The 22,865-nt window shown below is 29.7% G+C and overlaps 6 protein-coding genes across 6 annotated transcripts; 1 reads left to right on the top strand and 5 right to left on the bottom strand.

The window, feature by feature from the left end:
- Positions 1-142: 142 nt before the first annotated feature.
- OCT59_006595 (uncharacterized protein) lies at positions 143-861 on the bottom strand (the record flags this gene model as incomplete). The annotated part of the gene is made up of 3 exons (XM_066141358.1): positions 143-344; positions 412-682; positions 762-861. The coding sequence occupies 3 exons, from the start codon at positions 859-861 to the stop codon at positions 143-145; spliced, it is 573 nt and encodes a 190-aa protein (XP_065998153.1).
- A 2,467-nt stretch (positions 862-3,328) lies between these two features.
- On the bottom strand, positions 3,329-3,923 carry OCT59_006594 (uncharacterized protein; the record flags this gene model as incomplete). Its single annotated transcript, XM_066141357.1, has 2 exons — positions 3,329-3,614; positions 3,685-3,923. The coding sequence occupies 2 exons, from the start codon at positions 3,921-3,923 to the stop codon at positions 3,329-3,331; spliced, it is 525 nt and encodes a 174-aa protein (XP_065998152.1).
- Positions 3,924-17,598: 13,675 nt separating this feature from the next.
- OCT59_006593 (uncharacterized protein) lies at positions 17,599-18,089 on the bottom strand (the record flags this gene model as incomplete). Its single annotated transcript, XM_066141356.1, has 2 exons — positions 17,599-17,798; positions 17,933-18,089. The coding sequence occupies 2 exons, from the start codon at positions 18,087-18,089 to the stop codon at positions 17,599-17,601; spliced, it is 357 nt and encodes a 118-aa protein (XP_065998151.1).
- A 1,008-nt stretch (positions 18,090-19,097) lies between these two features.
- OCT59_006592 (uncharacterized protein) lies at positions 19,098-19,511 on the top strand (the record flags this gene model as incomplete). Its single annotated transcript, XM_066141355.1, has 1 exon — positions 19,098-19,511. The coding sequence occupies one exon, from the start codon at positions 19,098-19,100 to the stop codon at positions 19,509-19,511; it is 414 nt and encodes a 137-aa protein (XP_065998150.1).
- Positions 19,512-19,978: 467 nt separating this feature from the next.
- On the bottom strand, positions 19,979-20,692 carry OCT59_006591 (uncharacterized protein; the record flags this gene model as incomplete). The annotated part of the gene is made up of 1 exon (XM_025323206.2): positions 19,979-20,692. One exon carries the CDS (start codon positions 20,690-20,692, stop codon positions 19,979-19,981), a length of 714 nt encoding a protein of 237 aa, XP_025164113.2.
- Positions 20,693-21,044: 352 nt separating this feature from the next.
- Positions 21,045-21,449, bottom strand: OCT59_006590 (uncharacterized protein; the record flags this gene model as incomplete). The annotated part of the gene is made up of 1 exon (XM_066141354.1): positions 21,045-21,449. The coding sequence occupies one exon, from the start codon at positions 21,447-21,449 to the stop codon at positions 21,045-21,047; it is 405 nt and encodes a 134-aa protein (XP_065998149.1).
- Between the last annotated feature and the right edge of the window lie 1,416 nt (positions 21,450-22,865).

The following is a 22,865-nucleotide window of genomic DNA, read 5'->3' as shown; positions in this document are numbered from 1 at the left end:
CCTTCTCTGTTAACCATAGAATGAGCTGTTTCTGCGTTATTAGTATCTGATCCGCTTTTATTCCAAATCTCATGATCAACATTTGAAACATATTTGTTTAAAGAAGCTAAAACATATGGTTGTTGATAATAACTCAGCCATTCTAATATAAAAAACAATATTTTAAAATTATTATTAAAGTTTTAAAATTTCCAAAATAAATGAATAATATATCTTTAATTCCTTCATCATTAGTATCTTCTATTTGTTTTAAAAGATCATAAACTTGTTCTTTACTGGTAGCATTAGGAATTTGTCGTATTAAATTTTTTGTACTTGTAGAAAATTTTTTATGAAATAAATTTCTGAAAAAAAAAAAAATTAATTAAAATTAAAAATAATGTAAAAAAATAACCATTTATATTTAAATACCTTTCAAAGTGTATAAGACATGATTTTAAAATATATGTTAAGTGAATTTTCCAACTTTTTTCACTATCCAAATCATGCAATACCAAACCCAGACCTTTTGCCTGAGCAGCATCTAGATCTGCTAAAATGCAACCAATTCCTTGTCCGTGAATGTGCTTAAATTGCATATGCTGGCCGCTTACTTCATGAACTATTTGAAATAATGATGAGAACAGCCTATGATACCCTTCAGCAGTAAAAACATTAGTAAACACACGGCAAAATGATAATACTTAAAATATATTATAGTTAGTAACATCATTAATAAATATTGTTTATACAACATGATAAGATTTGAAAATTTTACTTACTTAAGTGGTGTTTAGAGTCATAAGTATTTATTTCAAACTCATTTATCTCTCCTTTTACTCGCTTAAAACTGACATCAATTTGAAAACAATCAAGTGTCATTGAGTATACAAGTGATAATTACTTGGCCATTATTTGAATAAAGATCTAAAAGAAAGTAGTTATCATTAATAAGTAATTTAAATAAAAGATGCAATAAAATTTAAAAATTTAGTACCAATTTTGCGAATATAATCAATTAAATCTGATTTGGGATTTAATATATTATGATAAATTTCCATAACTCCTTGTCCAAAAGGATGCAAGGTTTTATATGCCTTTCCTACTAAATGTCGTAACTTGTCTATATTGTTGAGAGAAACATGAACTTCTGCTAAAGTTTCTTTATTAAAATAAGCTCTAAGTAAGTTTCCTATTAGTTTAATATTTTAAAATTAATTAATTAAATAAATTATTATTAATTAAAAATTATAATTAATATTCTATACCTGATAATATTGATCTTGAAGTAATACTAAATTGCTTTTAATTCCAGAAGGAATTCTTTCAGGTGATGGTGAAGGATGGTTGTGTATTCCTATACATATAAGTGCTACAAAAGGACATTTATCAATATCATAGGGAATAAATTTAATGAAACGAACAGGACAAGGCTTATCAACTATTTTGCCACGACATTATGTGCATATTGCATATCTTAAACAAAAAAAAAATTAGTTATGATTTAAATAAATTTAAATAGTATAATTAATTCGTGATCTGTCTCAGAACCAGTGAAAGGTACTAATACATATCGGGGAACTATTATAGTAAATCAATTATTTCTTAAATAATTTTTTCGTGTAAATTTATCAAAATTTTTTTAAATAAAAATGTTTGAAATGTTTAAAAAATATAATAAAATTTTAATATAGTCTTTGTAACTGTTGTATCTCTGGGCAAATTCAACATCTATGCATTTTTAAGGGTTAGGGGCTGGAATCTGACGTTGCTAAAGAAAAAATTTTTTAATTAATGGTGCTATGACAAAAATATTATTATATTTAAATTTTTGTAATTTTAAGCCATCATTTACATTACTTCTGGATTAAAACTCTTCAAATAATTTTAGCTCAATTCCAATTTCAAATTTAGTTATAATTTGTTATATTTGTAAATATGTGATTTCTCACCATCTAGTGATCCTATAAGGATGAATTATAGCTATTTGGAATCCTCTCATCATGATGAATTGAATGGTGGTAATTCTATATCTCTATAATCAATATATAACACAACAATTATGTGCAATTATTTAATATTAACATATTATTAACCAGTTATATATCGATGATAGAGATATGAAATTATTACCATTCAATTCTAGATGATGAGAGGATTCCAAAGAGCTATAATTCATCCCTATAGGATCACTAGATGGTGAGAAATCACACATTTACAAATATAACAAATTATAACTAAATTTGAAATTGGAATTGAGCTAAAATTATTTGAAGATTTTTAATCCAAAAGTAATGTAAATGATGGCTTAAAATTACAAAAATTTAAATATAACAATATTTTTGTCATAGCACTATTAATTAAAAAATTTTTTCTTTAGCAACGTCAGATTCCAACCCTAACCCTTAATAATGCATAGATGTTGAATTTGCCCAGAGATACAACAGTTACAAAGACTATATTAAAATTTTATTATATTTTTTAAACATTTCAAACATTTTTATTTAAAAAAATTTTGATAAATTTGCACGAAAAAATTATTTAAGAAATAATTAATCTCTATAATAGTTCCCCGATATATATTAGTACCTTTCACTGGTTCTGAGGCGGATCACGAATTAACTTTAAATAATTACCACATTTTTTGCGTTTACAGCTTTTAGAAAGTATCATACTACACTTTATTGTATCCAGCATAGCGGACATCCCTATTTTATCACTGATCATTTGTCGATCATTTGCTGATCATTTATTCAATTATCACATAATATAATACTGTTGCTAAAAAAATTTACATAAAAATATATGCTCAAATTTCACAAATAACTTAAATTTAGTTCTAATTTATTGTATATTAAATTTCATTAGAAACTTTTTAGCTTTTATTATTATTTGGCATATATTCATTCATTTTACGAAATTATTCACTAAATATGTTACTAATAAAACACCTGCATTATGAATCAGATCACTGCATTATTTTTTTTATAGATTCTACATAATATAAAGAATATTTGTGCAAAGTTTTGAATTTCGCATATGCATATTCATCTCCGCCCATCAAATTTTGTCTGATGATCGGCAAAAAATTATGAATGATCACATATGAATAATGTGTTATAAAAATATTAAAAAATTATGCCAATAATTATATAATTAAAATTATATAATAATTCAATGCTTAGCTTATATTTCCATAATTTTTTTGCCACATTATTTTGAAAATATATGTTGCTTTTGCAATAAATTTTAAAATTGGAATTATGTGATCGGCAAATAATCGGCAAGGTGATATAAGTATGTCCGCCATGCTATTGTATCCTGTATTTAAATAATTATTAATTTTTATTTAAAAATGAAAACCAATTTGATATAAAAATAATAATGAGAAATAAAAAATACTTACAGATGCTGTACCTGTAAAAAGACTTTGAAGTAATGAAACATCAATTTCATCTTGTTTTATTTTAATATATCGATGCCACTTATCTCCTTGTTTATATTTATTGCAACCAATAAAATATGATACAATATTTGTTTGATAATTGGTTACTCTTTTAAGACGAGGTTTTCCATCACAAGAAATATTATCTTTTTTAAAATTACAGGGAGTATCTTTTGCTGCCAAAAATAAACTAGTAAAAATTCGAATAAGTAATTAAAATAAGTTTGTACATTTGAAATTAATGATAATTCATAACTTACGTGTATGTTTTAACTTCACTAGTATTATTATTATTTTGTTGTATATAATGTTGAAAAATTTCAGAATCAAAATCAACACTACAGTGTTCTTGATTAACAAGTTTAGGATCTGTAAATTGACAAAACTTTATTCCTTGGCATTTTCTTTGATCTTTCTTAACAGGAATTCCTCCAAAAAAAGGACATTTCCGGATATCTGTAGACCACCTGAACCATTTGTTGAATATTGAACCTTTCATTATGGTAAAGAATTAAAGATTTATGACTTGTTATCAAATTAAAAACCAGTAAATAATATGTAGTTACATCTGAAAACGCGTCCATGGCATTTTTCCAACCAGTTACATTATAAACAGTCGCAACTCCTTCTGGAGATGTTTCTGGATACTTCCACTGGAACAGCTGTATATATAACTTTGGGAACTTGTAGTTGAGTAGTAAAGAAAGCAAATGTTTCATTTTCATTTTCACTACTGCTATTATTTTCGCTCTATTTTTGTTTGTTAACTTTAGTAATTTTTTTTTTAATGATAATTTAATTTTAATAACATTTACTTACCATTTCAATTAAGTTTTCTTCATTATACTCCTCTATATCTGAAAGTTCAATAATTGAAGACATTATGAAGCTTGCACTTTAATCGAAGTTTGAAAGTATATTCTAAAAAAAAAACGCGTTAATAAATACACTTTACGTGTTATATGCATGAGTCCTATAAATTCAATTTAAAAGGCTAAATCATGGTTTAGAAAGACAAAAAGAGTAATAAAAATCAGTTTATTAATTGTTTTAATGTGAAAAAAAACCAATTATAGTTAAATAAAAATTTCTTGACTTAAAAAATACCATTAAAATGCTTAATTACTATTTTAAGATTTTGAAGATTCATCAACTTCTATCTTTGACAGATTGAATTGCCCATTGTAATTATTTATGGAGAATTTTTATTTAGATCGTTAACTTGTGAGAATTTGTCAATTATCTACAAAAATCACTATTTGATTAGATAATTAATAAATCAACAAATAAAACTTTCACACTCCTCAAAAATATCTCTTTTTCCGAAATGAATCATTTACCAACATTTCCCATAAGTAAGTTATTTACTAACCTTTTTCCCGAGTCAAATTATTTGTGAAAAATGCCAAAAATGTCAGAAATTCATTTATTTATATAGATTGATGTTGTATATATATACACAATACAACAAAATCTGTCATAATACAAACTGAATGGCATCTAAATTAATCTAACTAAATTTAGATATATTGCTGTATATTGTAAAGAAAAAAATATATACTTTACAAATCAACAATTTATTATTGTAAAATATTTATGACATAATGATGAGTTGACTTCTTCATGCGTCTTGAAAAGATTTTTCCTAATAAAAAAAATAAAAAAAGAAATGTTAGTAATGTTAAGCAAAAAGAACATTATCCTCATATAAAAAGAATCATTTTTCTCATCAATTACCATTAAAGAAGAAACTCATGCAATTCCTGAAAAAATTCACGTCTCTGGAAGAAAGGCAACTTAGAGAAATTCTTTAATTTATTCCAGAGACTTAACAAATAACCTAAAAAACAGGAAAAGACATTAATGCTTTTTCATAACATTGTTAACTACTTCAAACTAACCTGAAGACACTTACTTTTTAAAAAAACTCTGGTCTCTGGAACCTATAGAATTATTGTTTCAAAATGTCATTATTCCTACAATCATCTACCAAAAGAAACTTTCTGCCAATTTTAAATTCAAGAAACCAAGTCAAAGAAAGAATAAGAAAGAAAAAAAAAGAGGTTAATATTATTCTTAAAAGTAAATAAATTTAAATGAAACTTTTCCAGTTTACCAGAAATCTGTTCGTTCACTCCTAAAAAAAGTGTCTCGTTTCTGACAAAAAAAATTTTTTGTCATGTGAAAAGATGATGACATATAATTCATACATACATACTTTATTTCTGGTATGATAGATGGGAGACATACACTGATACACCGTGTATGCAATCAATACCATACATAGCCATACATGTGGTACCATACATACATACATAGCAATCCATACAATACTTGTTTTTTATTTAATCTTATTACGGTAACCATAGACACCTCTGACCCCATACAAAATAATAGGAAAAACACAGTATATGATAAATTACCCACTGGTAATGCCCACACTAGAGTCATATATGACTGCGATAACATCAAAAAAGCGACCTAGGAAAACTTCCAACTCAATATAAAAGATTAGATAGACTTACTTGACCAAGACACAAAGCCAATTTCACAAAATACTCTCAGGAAGACATAGATAGATATTGGGACCAACTTAACGGTATGATAGTAGAACGATATACAAACAAATTACTTAGTTTATTACATAACTATTACCATGGCAACCGACAGATGATAACAAATGAGGATGCCAAATCTAGATGGACCAGAAAAATTACCAAATATAATCTAGATTATGTTACTTCAACTGAGGACAATAATAAGTGTAACATAGCCATGTATGACATTTTCTCGGAGGATTGGTTTAACGCACTTAAAACAAAAGTGAATTGCCACCTAAAAGCCGATTACAAAAACATAAAGCCTCAGAAGCGAAGTCTATTAAAGACCGGATAGACAAGCGAGTAGAGATTATACGAGACGATCAAACTACATGGCTATCCAGCATATTAGACAAAAATACCCACACCAATATTGTTATAGATAAGGTATTAGTAGACGAAGAACCAGGAGTCACGACTAAGAGACTGGCTACAAACCCGGGAGAGGTTAAGAAAGCAGTGGACAATGACTTCGCGAACATGTTTAGGAAAAGAAATACACAACTGAACACATTGACACCATTTTGGCAACACATTTACGAACCCACAGGAAAGTTCAAAGAGGTTATAGAAGTTACAACAAAAAACATCACCCTGAAAGAGTGGAATAACACAGTTAAAGATTTAAACAAAAAATCAGCTGCAGGGTTGTCCGGCATTAACTACAAAATAATACAACAATTACCTGAGGAATTAGTCCTCCTCTTAATCAGATTTGGAAACTTAACAATACAAACTGGGCTTGTACCTATGGCATGGAAAACATCGGTAATTCTCCCTATACCCAGCCCACCAACTTTGAATACAACATTTGGAATACTCGACCTATTGCTTTGCTGGATTGTTTTCGGAAAACCTTTACAAAGATGATCACAAACAGGTTGAGTGCCATTTTGAAACAAAATAACGCACTGCAAGGCTACAATTGTTGTAGAATGTAATACATTTAGTTAACAACTTCATTGAGGATGCCAGAAAAAACAAAAAAGAATTATGGGTCCTCACACAAGACATGAAAAAAGCATTCAATTCAGTTGGGCTAGAGGTTTTAGAATGAGCCTTGATTCATATTGACATTCCAATATCTATGGTTGCATGGATTTTAGCACTTTTCAAACACAGATCTCTTAGGGTCGCCACAGCATATGGCTTAAGTGATGGGTTTATTGGAAATGATGGAATCGATCAAGGCGACGTGCTTTCTCTGTTACTTTGGCGAATTTTTTATGACCCGCTTTTAGTAGGAATACAACAAATTAAAGACAGTGGCTATGAGATGATAGTCACCTGGCAGAATGATATTAACGATCCTACAACTTGGACACAATATAAACTTCAGGTTCCCATCTGTGCATATATGGATGATACAGTGTTCCTAGAATCATCAAAATTTAGGATGCAAAAGATTGTAGACATAACAAATGAATTTTATTTGATTAATGACATCAATATCAACGCCAAGAAGTCAAAATTGATAATTGTCAACCCGACAGTGGAACAACGCACACAAACTATTCACAAATGATGTAATAAGATACCTTGGGGTCTGGTTTTCCAAAAAACCAAGTAGAAGAAGGTAGATGCAACGCCTGTCTACGATAGTCAATAATTTTTGTAATACAGTTCGCAGGAAATTTGTTTCAGCGGGTCAAAGTATCTATCTAGTCAACAGAGTATTGATACCTAGACTAATGTACATGGCTCAAATTATGATATTGTCAGAGCAAAATTGGAATCAAATATTCGCCCGGTAATGAAGTTGGTTAAAAATTGGTTGAAATTGCCTAAGAATACACCCTCATCACTATTATTTCATGAGGGGGGACTCGGTATGGACCATCCATGGAAACACTATTGCATCAATAACATAACAGATCTAATAATTAGATTAAATGGTGCTTCACATGTATCAACGTCTACACAAATTAGACTCAGGGATGCACTCATTACTGATCCGATTTTTGACTGCGAACTTCACTCAATGCCTTGGATATAGCCCCAAGCTCGGAAAAATGTTTCTTTTAATGCATTGGTAATATCCAAAGCAGTTGACATATCAATGGCGATAGATCAGATCAATAGATCATCTTGGAGCGTCATAGGAGGAAAGAACTGCTACTGAAATTCTTTAAACAATTTCAGCTTACAAAATACATATACCAGATCAATCAAAGCCTACATTATCCAATATACTATATTAACCAGTTGTTTATTAGAGGCACATATCTCATGTCATGGAAACAATATTGCAGATTAGCACTACTCCCTATACAAGGAAGAATAGCTAAATGGTATCATGATGTAGCCCACTTGTGTACATCTAGAATAGACAATTTAACAATCGCTAATGATCTGAAGCTTGCCAAAGTAAATCATTGGGCTTTTTTACTGGATATTGTACCAGATGCACGTCAAATCATTTTCATCAGGGAGCCAACAGCTGATACAGATGTATGGTCAATAGGCAAAACTCTTTCTCCTTTTCATTTTTACGAAAATTTCTTCACTTTATTTAAAATTTTTTACATAAAATAAAAATGTCGAACATGGAAGACTCAGTTGAAAATATATCTGTAGATGACTTTTTAGAGTTCGTTTCAGAAGAAGGGGAAACGTTCTTATCTTATACAACATTTCAGCTTGGACAGTTTGTTGAGAACGGTTTCCTCAAAACTTTGTTTGATAAAAACCCACAGTGACCTGTGGATAAAGCACAGCTTTTAGTAGATATGTTTGGCGAGTCTGCCAACCTGAACAACTTTGCCCAACAGGCGGCGGTGAACTATATACAACCAACCACCCTTTCACTATTATTTTCTATAGCCCTTTACGCTTCATCCAGGTCATGAGATAATTTTGCTACCTGCGCCTATTCTAGATTTGGTGATATGGGTGACTCAGAGTCAGAATATCCCTCCGCTAATGACAAATTTGGATCTACGTACATATCAACACCGAAAACTACACCAAAACCAGTACATGTTACACCCCCAATACTGCCAGATGTGGAAATGACCCCTGTTGATCTAACTGTGACACCCAAAACTTCCTGGAAGAAAGATAAACAAAAGGCGCGTATTGCAGAAAATAAACAAGTTATACACCAATCATTTACGGCAAATCCTGAGGCACAAACCCCGAACAAAAAAAATACCCTATTTTTGGGGGCAAAAACATCCGCACCTGGGTTACACATATACTGACTGGATACAGAGAAGCTGATGACGAGCGAGAGCAAGTCAGAGACATTATTGTATACGACATTCCGTATACCTGGGACGTTGATAAAATCTTAGAAGAATTAACGTTATGGGCAAAACTATTAAGTTGTCTTTAAAACGGCAACACAAATATCAGACTCTTCGAGTCAAAATAGTTTTGAATTCATTTACCTTCCCCAATTTACCAAGTTCTGGACGACTGACCTGGGAGGTATACCAGTGAAATGGTTCCCCGCAAGTTGGACTTTACGAGAAAGAAAATAACGCAAAAAGTTCCAAGCCGTTATTCACGATATTCTGGTTGAAATGACGATGGCTACCTTGTGGGCAGACCATAAACCACAACCATTTTTAACAACGTGCGGTGCTAGTGCATTTAAAATTATACAAACAAGTAAAGGTAAGAGGAAGCTCGTAGGATATTTCGAGAATTGGGAGGCTACACTCAAAGCCCTAGGAACTCTGCAAGCTTTCCGGGAGAATTCTCTGGAGTTGAAATGGTGTCAACACTCTTTACCTGCCTTGAAGAAAGCACTAACTAAACAAAAGGCTAAGAATGTTCCTGACAAGAAGCCTGGGAAAACCATGCAACAGTCTGGTAACGTTAACCTTAAGAAGAAGGACCAGAAATCCTCAACCAGTGCTAAGAAGCAAGCCAAATCTACTAAAGACCCGTTGAAGGATCCCAAATCCCAGAAGTCGAAGTCCAATAAGAAGTCTAGGGATAAAGTAGGTAATAAGGATAACACGGTGGTTTTAGCAGAAATTTTATTCTTACTGCGAAAATTAGTATAGCAATTTCGTTCAGTTAACACTGGCGATTCTTTCTTTTTTTCTTAAAGATTTAGTAGTTATAAGAATAATAGATTTTATTCAGAATAGGTAGAATTAATTTTTTTTCTTTTTTTGACTGGGAACTCTCACTAAATTAGTGTTTGAGTGTCTTTTTTTGTTCTATTTGGTTCGTAGCTTGAGTTGTGGCTAAGCCTGCGTTCCTTGTGGAGCGAGGCTAGGCGACCCCTTCGATTCGTTTGAGAGGTTGGGTTGATCTTTAGCTTGGAATAATGGATTTACTTTGTAGGTACCTGTTCCTATGTATTGTGCGACCCCAGTACTAGTCTTTATTTTAAAAATAAAAATAAAAAAAAAAGATTTCAGTGAATTATCATCCAGGATTTAATGATAACGGAACCATTGGATGGCAGAATACAGGACGATCCATACCAGCTGATTGCTGTAAAGTAGCAATATTAGATAAAGACTTCAAAACGCGTAGTTGGAACTTCCCTAGCAAATGGTTATCACACATCCATCATGTCTCAGTACCCAATGATAGGTCAACAATACCATTCCCAGATCCCGAAATTATCTTACCATTAGTTGAAGACATAGATTCACAGATGGATAGATGATGATAACTTAAAATCGCGATTAATGGAAATTAGAAATATACTAGCAGAGAGAACAGTAATTGAATATTATACAGACAGTTCACTTAAGCTAAATACCCCACATCAATGAAAAAACAAGATCCTAATTTAGTATACTCAAACATGGGAGCTGCATTTTGTGTTAATAATGAACCTGCATTGTCAGCTCAAGCAAACTTATCTTTATGGCCTTCATCTACACGATCAGAATTAGTGGCAATTCTTATGGCATTACTCACTGGCCCTATGAATGCAAAAATTAAGATTTATACAGATAGTCAGAATGCAATACACATGATAAATAACCAAAACAATAAACTGAGTAGGAAATTATTGAAGCAGTCAAATTCTTTAATTCTACTCAAGATAAATATTCTTTTACAAGAAAAAAAAATGGATCTAGTATTAATGAAAGTTAAAGGACACAGTGGAGATGCAATGAATGAAATGGTAGATAAATTAGCAAAGAACGTGTGTAGCAGCAACTCTTATTTTAATAATAGATTTAACTATGGCAATAAAATAGTTAGATATTTTCCAACATTCAAACAGATTCCAATTGAATACAATTTAAGGAGATTTATTAAAACTCTAATGAATACTAGGGTGGCAGCTGAATGGTCAATGTTAAAAACTAATGGACATGAGACACAAATAGCCTGGAATATAACTTGGAACCTGATTCATAGATATAAAGGATTTAATTGTATTTCATCAAAAAAACATTGGCATTTAATATTTATTGTCAAATTATTTACTAAACTTCTTCCTATAGGTACCACTCTAATCCAACAAAAACCAGACATATACAAAGATTTTGCTTGCCTCAGATGTAATACTAATAAAGAAGAAAACAGATTTCACTTTATTGAATGTGATGCCAATAAGGATCTATGGCCTATAATTAAAAGCAGAATACAAGATGACTTAGTTCCTATAATTCAAAAATTGAGTAATTCACCAGAAAATACATTCAAGGTTATAAGGGAAAAATTAAATCAGTTACTAGGATTACAATATGATGATAATAAATTTATTGATTTTTGTTCACTAGCTTTAAAAGCCAAGATTAGTAATAAATTATCCACTATATCAAAACAGACATTTGGATTTTCAGAATTAAAGAATATTTTATTTTTGGCCTCACTTCTGGATTCTTTTATTATTCACTTCAAAGAATTAATTTGGCTGCCAAGATGTAATGCTACTATAGCAGGGAAAAAAGAAAAGGAATTGGAAGAAAAGATAAATTGAATATATCTGAAAATATGGATCGGTACTTCAAATCCTCTCACCAACAAGCTAAACATCTAAGACAAGAAAAAAAGAATAATTTACCAGAGTCACAGGAAAATCAAAAAGTAATTCTTGATGATATTCAATCTAAGATGGATTCAACGCAACATAAAAATCCATCAGAGGAAGATTACATCTTATTAAAGTGTTACAAAGTGGGAAAAAAAGCTCATGACCAGATGTGTTTATTGATTAATAACAATTGGTGGTATAAGTTGGGCTTATAAAAAGACAAAAAATATTGTTAACAATGTTGTTATAGATTTAACAACAACATAATTTGGATCATTTAACTTTAATTTTTTATATATTTATTTTTATTTTTAATTCTATACTTACTTTATTTTAGTTTATTTGTTACTTTTTACTATTAATTTTTACTTTTATTTTTAATTTTATTTTAAATTGCATGTTTATTTTTTCTTTTTCTATTTTATTATTATTTTTATTTATATTTTATTTGTATTTTATTAATGTTATTATTTTCTTTATTTGTTTTGCTATCATTTATATTTTGATGATCGCATCCTATTGGGTGGATATAGCTTATGATAATTTGTTTATATGGTATATGAACTTAATATCAATAAAGTATATATAGATCATTAAAAAAAAAAAAAAATTTGGATCACTAAAAGTCAAGATAATTGCATTATAATAATTATTATAATGTAAATACAAATATCTTGGCTTCTAGTGATTCAATTTGAACAAACATTTTTTTGTTTTGTAAAGCTGGATTTGTAGAGCTAAATGAGAGCTATAAATTAAAAAAAGTTTATTAAAATTGAATCACTAGAAGTCAAGATAATTGCATTATAATAATTATATAAAAATTTATTTATTTATTTTATGTGAAGCAGGTAGGAAATACAAATAAGGGCATCTAGCAATCACTAAAAAGTGACGAATCTGCCCAATAAAATTCCTATCATTGAAAACCAGAAAAACTGGTGCCCAACCCTAACTTCCTGAAAAAAAGGACCTATTTACAAGCACTTCCACTTATATCTAGGCAAACACATCAGATTAAACAAAAAAGAATGGAGAGGATAAGTTCCTTTTTCAAGAAATTGTGGTACTAAACATAAAAGGATTCTGCTATGCTAATAGCAAGTACAAATTAGTAGAAATAACTAAATTCTGTTAAGACTAAACTAATTTCTGTAATAATTCTAAAATTTTTGCTAAAACCTCCTTATTTAAACTATTACCACCCTTCGCCTTCTTGTTCAAATTGTCCAATTTCTCAGATGCTTTCATTTTTTGGCTCTCAACTTGTTACTTGTATTAGGAGCTTTGGTCAAGGATTTATCATCCTTCTTCTTTGACTTCGCATTACTGGAATGAGCTTTTTTTCCTCCAGAACGGTCTTTAGTTGAGGGCACTTTCTTTAGGTTAGGCGTAGAGTGTTGACACCAAGACAACCTGATCCCTTCTGAGCTCAAAACTTGATGGTAAATCTAAGACCTTGCGTACGGCCTTCCATTTCTCGAAATAACCAACAAGCTTCTTCTTACCTAGTGATCCGATCCTATTTCTAAATGGTCATCCGGATCCAATAGGACCCAGAAATATATATATAGGGGTCAGGTGGTGAAAAATTTTTTTACTATGAGCTGTACGCAGAGACTTTTTATATGAGTAGTACGCATAATTGACACCTGATATTGAAAATCCTGCAAAAATACGCAAATAAAATTTCAGACATTAAGTTATTAATTATTTTATCATGGCTTCTATATTATTTATAAAACCAAATACTAATGTGAAAAAATAGAATTTACCATTTTTTTAATAATATTTTTCTAAAATTTCACTTTTTAACCCTTAGAAATTTCTTTCAATTAATACTAAATATTACAATGCGGTTAATTAAATAAGTACGTACAGTAAATATATTATATATATAAGATTAGCCAAATTTAGGCCAAAAATACGCAAACTAATTTTTTACATATAAAAATTTTGATAAAAAATACGCAATCTTGATGACCTAACTATAGATGAAAAATTCTAAAATTGTACGCAAATCAAAACTTTACTCCGTCTAATTTCACTATGATGGCGACGCATCTGTGTACCCTACCCCTGTATATATATTTCTGGGTCCTGATCCAATCCCAAATCTCTTCAGCAGATCCGGATTTCCATCCGGATCTGAAATTTTACGGATTAATCCTTAATTTAGGATCTATCCAGATTAATCCTTATTTGCATTAATTTAAGATCTATCCGGATCTATCCCAATCCGAATTTTAGCAGATCATCCATGATTCGTAAATTTTTATTGGTCCATTTACTTGAAGCTTGCGCCTTCGGAGAATTTATTTATTTTTTTTTAAAAAAAAATTAGTCCGCTAATATATTATTATAGAAATTAGTAGTTTATATTTAATATTAATGAATATTTCATTTATTCCATATATTCTTGTTATTTATTACAAATTTAAATACTAAAAAGTAAAAAAACGGTTTTAACAAATAACAATTCATAAATTCAAGGTTAATATTATTCAACTTCGTCCCACTCTTTTGCAAAAACTTCCATTGAACGGATATTCCTCTTTAAAAACAATATCTGACCCACTAAACTTGTGTCTAAACGATTTCTTTTTGCTGAAATTAGTGAACCAGCGTGAGAAAATAACCTTTCGCTTGACACAGAAGTAGCTGGAATTCCAAGGTATTTGCGGGCAATTTGTGATAACTTTGGAAAATTTCCTGCACGAACTCGCCACCAATCCAATGGATCTTCTGCTTCCAATGCAGCTGGCATTGCCAAATAACTATCAACTTCATCAATGGTTACAGGTGTTAACGGTTTTTTAGTCTTACTTTGACGGCACTGGCGGTATTCTTTTTGTGAACACGATGAAGATTCTGCACCTGAAAAAGGTATGATTGGATTAGATGGCTCTGCTATAGGTGCTATTGGTGTTGTGTTATTTGAGTTATTAGAATTCAACTCATTAAACTCATCACAAAGTTTTTGAATTATTTCAATTTTTTTATCTTCTAGTTCTAAACCTAACTCCTTATAATGCGGATCTAATAAAGTAGCCATTAATCCTGTATCATTGGGGGTATCCCAGTAATAAAGTAATGCATTGTAAACATTATTTTTTACTTTTTCCAAAATTCCTTCAGTCTTTAATGGATTTTTAATAGAGATTTTCTTTTTGGTAATGTTGCTTATAATCTCTTCATTATCGATTTCAACATCACCTTCTTCAAATATTGTGTCTTCATTAAGATAATCAGCATCATTTGATGGCAGGTTTTCTGAGTCAGTAGCTAAATCAAAGGTGAATTCCTTAATAGTTAGCATCATTTTACTAAGCATTACATATGTACCTCCAGAAAAATATCGAGTTGCTCCCTCAAATGGAGATAAAAGATCAATTAATTTGTCTAACAATTCCCATTCTTCTATGGATAACATGATTTTTTTTAGTTTAGTACCATCCTTTTTATCCTCTCTATTTGTACTAGTATATAAATAAGTCTGAAGTTGAATTATTGCATCTTTGAGATAAAAAAGTCTATCCCAAGCATAGTATGAAGAATTCCAACGGGTCTGTACATCTTGTATACAGCGCATTATATCCTCATATCCCAACTTACGCTGCACTTCTTCCAATCTTTCTATCTGCTTTTGTGTTGAAAAAAAATTGATTATACGTTTTGTACGTGCAGCTAAAATTTCTACAGGTGCCAATCCTTTCCCAATTGCTAATTGAAGTGTGTATGCAACACAGGGAAGTCTTTGAATAGTTTCACATTGATCTTTTTGAGTTAAAATAGGAAACGCCACCTTCATATTAGAACCGTTGTCAGTAATAATTGCTGTTACACGCCCATTAAGATCCCAACTTGAAATGCAATCATAAAGTAATTCAGCAACTAAATTTGCAGTATGAGGAGATGATGCATACTTTATCTCTAACATGCAGCCGTAATACCAATATATCCATGCTTAGCCCTACTGGACCAAAGGTCCATGGTAAGAGATACTGTTGCAGCAGTTTCGTTTAGAATATTCTTTAAATTTTCATAATTATTTTGATAACTTTTAGCTATCATAGTTTTAATTTTTTGTTCTCCAGGTACTACAAATGAAGGATCAAAATGGGACATTTTTTCTTTATATGCTGGATTTGTAATAGCAGCAAGAGGTTGATCGGTAAGCAACATCCATTTAAGAACTGATTCTTCTCGTTGTTTTTGAATATGCTTAGGATGAGGTCGACGAGATTGAGCAAAATCTGTGATTTTTGTATTTTATAGCTAAATTTAAATATAATTAAAACATTAATAAAAAACTTTAAATAAATTTTTAATTGTAGCAAAAAATTTTACCCTTTTCGGAGCATTTTCATTATCCTCATCGATAATTTGATGAACATCTCGTAAATGTGCAACAAGATTTCCAGTTGGGCTTCCTGTATTTCGATATACTTTACCACATTGATTACCATTTTTATTCAAAATTATACAAGTACGAGTTTGTTCTCCTTTTATATTGTATTCTATTTCAAAGTGATTTTTCGTAAATGATGATTTTTTTCTTTTATTTACATGATTTCCGCTTATAGAACTCAATAGGGAACTTGTTTCAGTTTCTTTTTTTTTAATAAAAATTTGAATGATTATTAATTTTATTATTGAAAAAAATTTCTTAATTTAAGCTTATTTAGATACCTTTATCTTTTTCTGAAAGGGTTTGTTCGATTATGTTAATATTAAAATCATCACTTTGAATATAGTTAGAATCATCCATTTTATTTTTAATATTTTGTATTTTATTTATTAGAGTAATTACATTTCAAAGAAATTTGAGGGATTGGAGAAAAAAAATTCAGTATTAGTAAAGAAGGAAATAAAAAGGGGTTGTATAACCGCTCCATTTCATAAAATTTTTTTATAAACGATAAAATGGAAAAGTTCAAAAAAAAATCAAACATTGGACATCCGGATGGTCATCCGGATGATAGTCATCCGGATTATTTAACAGATCATCCTTTTAAAAATTATAGGATGCAGATATCCGAATTCAATCCGGATTGAGGATCTATCCGGATTAAACGGATTTAGGATTGGATCACTATTCTTACCTTTACCTATTTGTATAATCTTAAATGACTTGGTCTTAAGTTCGTTTAAATATGTAGTAAGTCTTCAGTCATTTCACAAGGTGCATGTAGTAACTTCTTCCAGAATGTTGCCTGGAATTTCTCTCTTTATTTTCTTTCGTGAAAGCTCTAACTTGTGGGAAACCATTGCACTGGTATACCTCCTAAATCTGTAGCCCAATTATTATTGAACTGTGGCAAGAAAAAAGAGGACAACGCTATTTTTACCCTAAGAGTTTGATATTTATGCTGTCATTTTATCGAAAGCTTAATAAGGTTGTCCCAAAGTTTTAGTTATACTGCTATTTTTTCAGCAGACCAGGTATATAGAATGTCATATACTATTATGTCACAGAATAAATTATTAGCTGGCGATTTTTTCTTCTGGAAATTTTTACCTTTTGATGTTGATTGGTTCATAACTTGTTTATCATCTATAATACATGTGGATTAATTTATCTCTTCTTTCCATAAAATTTTGGGTGTAACAGACTAATCAACAGGAGTCATTTTCACATCAGGTAATTTATGCTGCAATATCAGAACTGGATTTGATGTAGGTGTATCTGGCATATTTTCTATTATATCTGTATCACAATCCTTGGCTGAATCATCCAAATCATCCAAATCGGATAGTCCTAATGCTTCTTGTTCGTTATTGTAAAGTGCCATTTTATAGGCATTCCACCTTGCTAAAAGGCTATAGGCATTATTAACGAAAGAGTCATAGGTTGTATATTTGTGGCCTTGGACTGTTCTGCAAAATATTTCACGTTGGCACCATCGCTAAAAGTAGTCATTAAAAGGGTAGCTTTATTTAAAGTACCGTCACCAAACTTAGAAAACATTGTCTGTAAGAACCCATTTTCTATAAAGTTCGCTAAAGCCATTTTGGTATTATCAAAAAATATTTCAGACATAGTGTCAGCTATCTGAGAGTGAACTCCCTTGATAATAGGTGAAATTTCAGTCTTTCCAGACATTTTAATAAAAATTTTTTAATAAAAGAACGAATTTTATAAAAAAAATTTTTGCAAAAATTTTGCATAAAAATGTGTGTTCAGGAAAGAGATTTTTTTCATCTAATAATTATATAAAAATAATTAAATTACTTACATTTATATTTAGATATATAAATATCACGTGATATATATAGACCTGATCTGAAGTTTAACTCCTCCCTATACATGAAGCCCAAAAGTAGAAATATTTCAACTTGGGTAGGTCAAAAGTTGAAATTAAAGTCGAAATGGTCGAAATTACATCATAGTCATGTGATTTTTATAATTATAATTTAATATAAAATTTTAAACGTGAATAACTCCGTAAATATCGATGCTACAAATATGATATATATATCATTGGAATCCTCTCGATGAGCTGAATTGAACCGCATAAAGATCATAAAAATCGAATCACTAGATGCAGAGATTGTTAACTTTGAATTTTAAAATTATTGTTTACTATAAAAATTATAAGACTATTTAATACCAAATTTTAAATGTGAATAACTCCGTGAAATACATATCATTGGAATCCTCTCAATGAGCTGAATCCAACCGCGTAAAGATCATAAAAATCAAATTACTGAATGCAGAGATCGTTAACTTTGAATTTTAAAATTATTATTTACTATAAAAATTATACATATGCGCGAATTTAGTTCATTTGAATTTAATTGACAAAGTTGCCTTTAGCGGTCCTTTACGTAATACTAATATGATCGGCATTCATGTGTTTTTATGTCATATGATTATAAAGACCCGTTAATAAAAAAAATTTTCCGTTCAACTAATCGTAAAACAAAAATAACTTAATGAAAAATACGCATTCAACCCATCTAACCACTATACAACCCATCCAACTAACTTCGGTATATACTTCAGCATAAAACTGGCATAATTTTTTTATAAAACTTACTGAAATTGTTAGTTTTCTCTACTTTTTTTTTAGTTATTCGTTTACTTATAGAATTTTATTTTTTTTAAGTAATGTCTACCCGAGATTCAACTAGGTTATATTGTTCAATCTGCAAAAGGCGTGTTAAAGGGTTCAAAAATCGCTCAGGTCTACAAAGATACGAAACATTAAAACATGTATCTTACAATACACTTCCTTCACATATTCAACCAGTTTCAGAGTCCGAGCTTTCACACTTGAAAAAAGCTATAATTAAAGAATTACAAAAACGTCTTAAAAACCATCATACTGCTGTTGGGAAACAAGTATTTTCGATACATTGTAGTGAAGATGCCTTTGTTGGTATTTTTAGAAATCATATAACGCGTTACTCTCCATGTGGGTCTTCTTATTTATGTATCTTTAAGGGAGAAAAGGCCTTTGATGAAGTTGGAAAAGTCTTAGATGACAAAAATTGGGGTGAGCGCAATTATGGAGGAGGATAATTGAGTTTTGTTCGTTTGTATATGCCTGAAAGTGAAAATAACAGTTATAATCAAAATGCAAAAAAATTAAAATCAAAATTAGTTTATAATGGAGAAATGACCGTTAAATGGAAGTTGACGGGAGGTAGAGACAAAAATAACCATAAATTTGAAGCGGGTTCAGCTCAATTTCATTTTTTTTTAGACTAATGTCAAATTTAAAGAAAATTTTATAAACTTATGTAATTAGGTTTTTATTATGATAACGATGGAATAAACTATTATCAATTGAAAAAAAATTACATAAATATAGTATTAGTTCAATTGCCCATAATAAAAATTACTTGATCACAAAAAATTTTTTTTCTTTTTTATTGTTAAACAAATAAAATCCTATTATTGTAACCTATATTTTTTGGATTTTTTTAGAAAATTAGGAACTTTATTTGATGCAAAATATAATTGCCAATTTTCATGCTCTAGCATTTCTAAGATTGCTCATTTTCATGAATTTTTATTTCCCCATCTTTCAATGTATTTTGAAAATAAAGGCACATCTGCATATGGTTCTTTTTTTCTACTGGTGAACATGAAAATGCAGCCAATCCAAACTCGTGATGGATTTCAAGAAACTCTGCGGCATGATTACATAAAACATAAATGTATGGTGTTATATCTTGGACACGATACATACCTCTAACAAAATTACTTCTATTTGGATGTCCTGTAGAAAAAGCTGTAAATGCATCTAACCAAGATTTGGCCTTATAACGAAAAAATTTGCCTGTTGTTTTCTTGTCTTGCATTAAATGATATAGTTCATTAAATTGATCCCACAAAGCACGAATTTGTATAGCTCTCGTTATTGATTGAAAAACAGCAAAAAGATCAAATCCTTTGAGGATTTTTAATTTGTCTGGACCCATCAGCGAAGTGTATAATAAATTATTGGTATTTTTTTCATGCCAAAATTGAAATGATATGTTAAGCCTCTGCATTTCCAATAAAATTTTGGCTTTCCAAATTTCTTCATCTGCAGTTTCATGGCGAAGATCAGAAATCATTAACTCCCATAATCTATCTGTTATCCGCAAAAAAATATGCAATTCATCAACTACCCAATTTTGTAGTGGTATCATATAAAATAATAGTTCTTTGATGTGGCCATTTATTTGTTTGTAATTAATTTTAATATCATCCATTGATTTGTTAATTGTTTTTGACGTAGTAATAATATCATTTTTGCTACAATCACACCAAGGACAAAAGTATTGTACGTTAGCAGCTTTCATTCCCAAACAAATTGCCAAAAATTTCCAATCAGAACTGAAATACAATTCTACTGGCCAATGATTACCACCTATTTGATAAAAACCTCTCTCTTTTAATACATTTAAATCAGAAATTAAAGGAGCTAGTGCATTTCTAAGAGAATCATATGTTTCAGCACCTGGATATAAAACTAATGTGTAGTGATTATCTGGTTTCTGTAATCCATTTAGATCATTTAATAATGTCATTGTTATCATGACGTGTTTTACTTTGCGTCCCACATTACGACCATCTCCCTGAAATTCGAATATATAAAGTTGATCTTCTAGGAATTAAAATTCCTTTTTCAATATATAATGGTATAATGTAATTTAAAATATCTGTTATACGGCGCTGTCCTCCTTTGCCAATTGATTCCAACATATTCATAATAATTGTACTATCAGTAATATCTGGATTTCCTGTAATTGGTTCAAATGCAGTTGGTTGTAACAAATCAACTAGAGTCATTAGAACTTTTTTTTTCATTTCTGCATTGATTTTTTGTCGGCAATCACATATTACATTTTCACGTGGAAGATCTTCAATTCGTGCCAGAGATCGATAAGCTTCTCTTGAGATATGGCCCCTATCCAAAGACTTAACCACTGCTTCAATTTTTTTCATTTCCTCTATTTTACCCAACATTCCAAAATTAATTTCATATATATCATCATAAGTTTCAAATTTTATTTGTTTAAGCTTTATTTGATCATCTGGACCTTATGTACAGTAAATTGTAATAAAAAACGTGATTGTCATTAAACCTAAAGAAATATTAGAAATGGACCTGGAATCCTTAGATAAGTTGTATGTTTGTTTTTTGCTAAAGCTCTGTTAGTTAGAAGGATAAACTTATTATCTTTTTTATTTATTTTTTTAACCATATAGAAATAAATTTTTTTATTTCTTTGATTTAGATGTCATCAATTTATCGATGATAGCAATTATCCTCATATTAAATATATGGCCTCTAACAATTAACAAACTGTTACATATTAATGCATTAACTTTCATAATACGAAGGCATAAAATCTTTATTTTACTTATGTAAATTTACTATATTTTATAATACTTTAAATAAAATCTTCATCAGTTTTATAATAAACTACCAAAGATAAAAAAACAAATCATAGATCAATAATTGCAAATTTAAAAATAAATAAACGATACTTTTTATGATAGTAAGATAGTGTAAAAAACATTCATTTTTATTTTTTTATTATGTCTATAGATATCTTTTTATTTGGCTAACGTTTAAATATTTTTTATGGTAATTACAAACAAAAAATAAATTTCAAAGATCTAAATTTATGTAAGTTCATCTTGATTTAAGAAACCTATAATTTAGAATTGGCTTCATATCATTTTTGTATTAATATTAATTTTAAATTCTGGCCAAAATTATGCTAATTCTGGCCAAAATTTATATCACGTTAAATTGTATTTTTTAAAAGTTAAATCTACTTATCTGGTTATTGTATTTCACATCCTAATTTTGCTGCATCTTTTTTAGTATAAAATTCAACATATTTAGACAATGAATCAAATTCGCCGATATGAAGACTATTTAATACCAAATTTTAAATGTGAATAACTCTGACAATATTAATGCTACAAATATGAAATACATATCATTAGAATCCTCTTGATGAGCTGAATCCAAGCGCGTAAAGATCATAAAATGGAATCACTGGATGCGGAGATCATTAACTTTGAATTTTAAAATTTTATTTACTATAAAAATTATAAGACTATTTAATACCAAATTTTAATCGTAAATAACTCCGTTAATATTGATGCTACAGATATGAAAATACATATCATTGAAATCCTCTTGATGAGCTGAATCCAACCGTATAAAGATCATAAAAATCAAATTACTGGATGCGGAATTAGTTAACTTTGAATTTTAATATTATTGTTTACTATAAAATCATATAATTATAACATAATTTCGACTATTTCAACTTTTGGAGGGGCTCAAGTCAAAATCATTTTGACCATTTTGACCAATTTCAGTTTTATGTATACTTCCCCTACCCCCGCCCTTTCAAATCAGCT

This window comes from Rhizophagus irregularis, chromosome 14, assembly GCF_026210795.1.
Source record: "Rhizophagus irregularis chromosome 14, complete sequence".
Taxonomy (NCBI): Eukaryota; Fungi; Glomeromycota; class Glomeromycetes; order Glomerales; family Glomeraceae; genus Rhizophagus; species Rhizophagus irregularis.
This window is presented reverse-complemented; position numbering and strand designations above follow the sequence as displayed.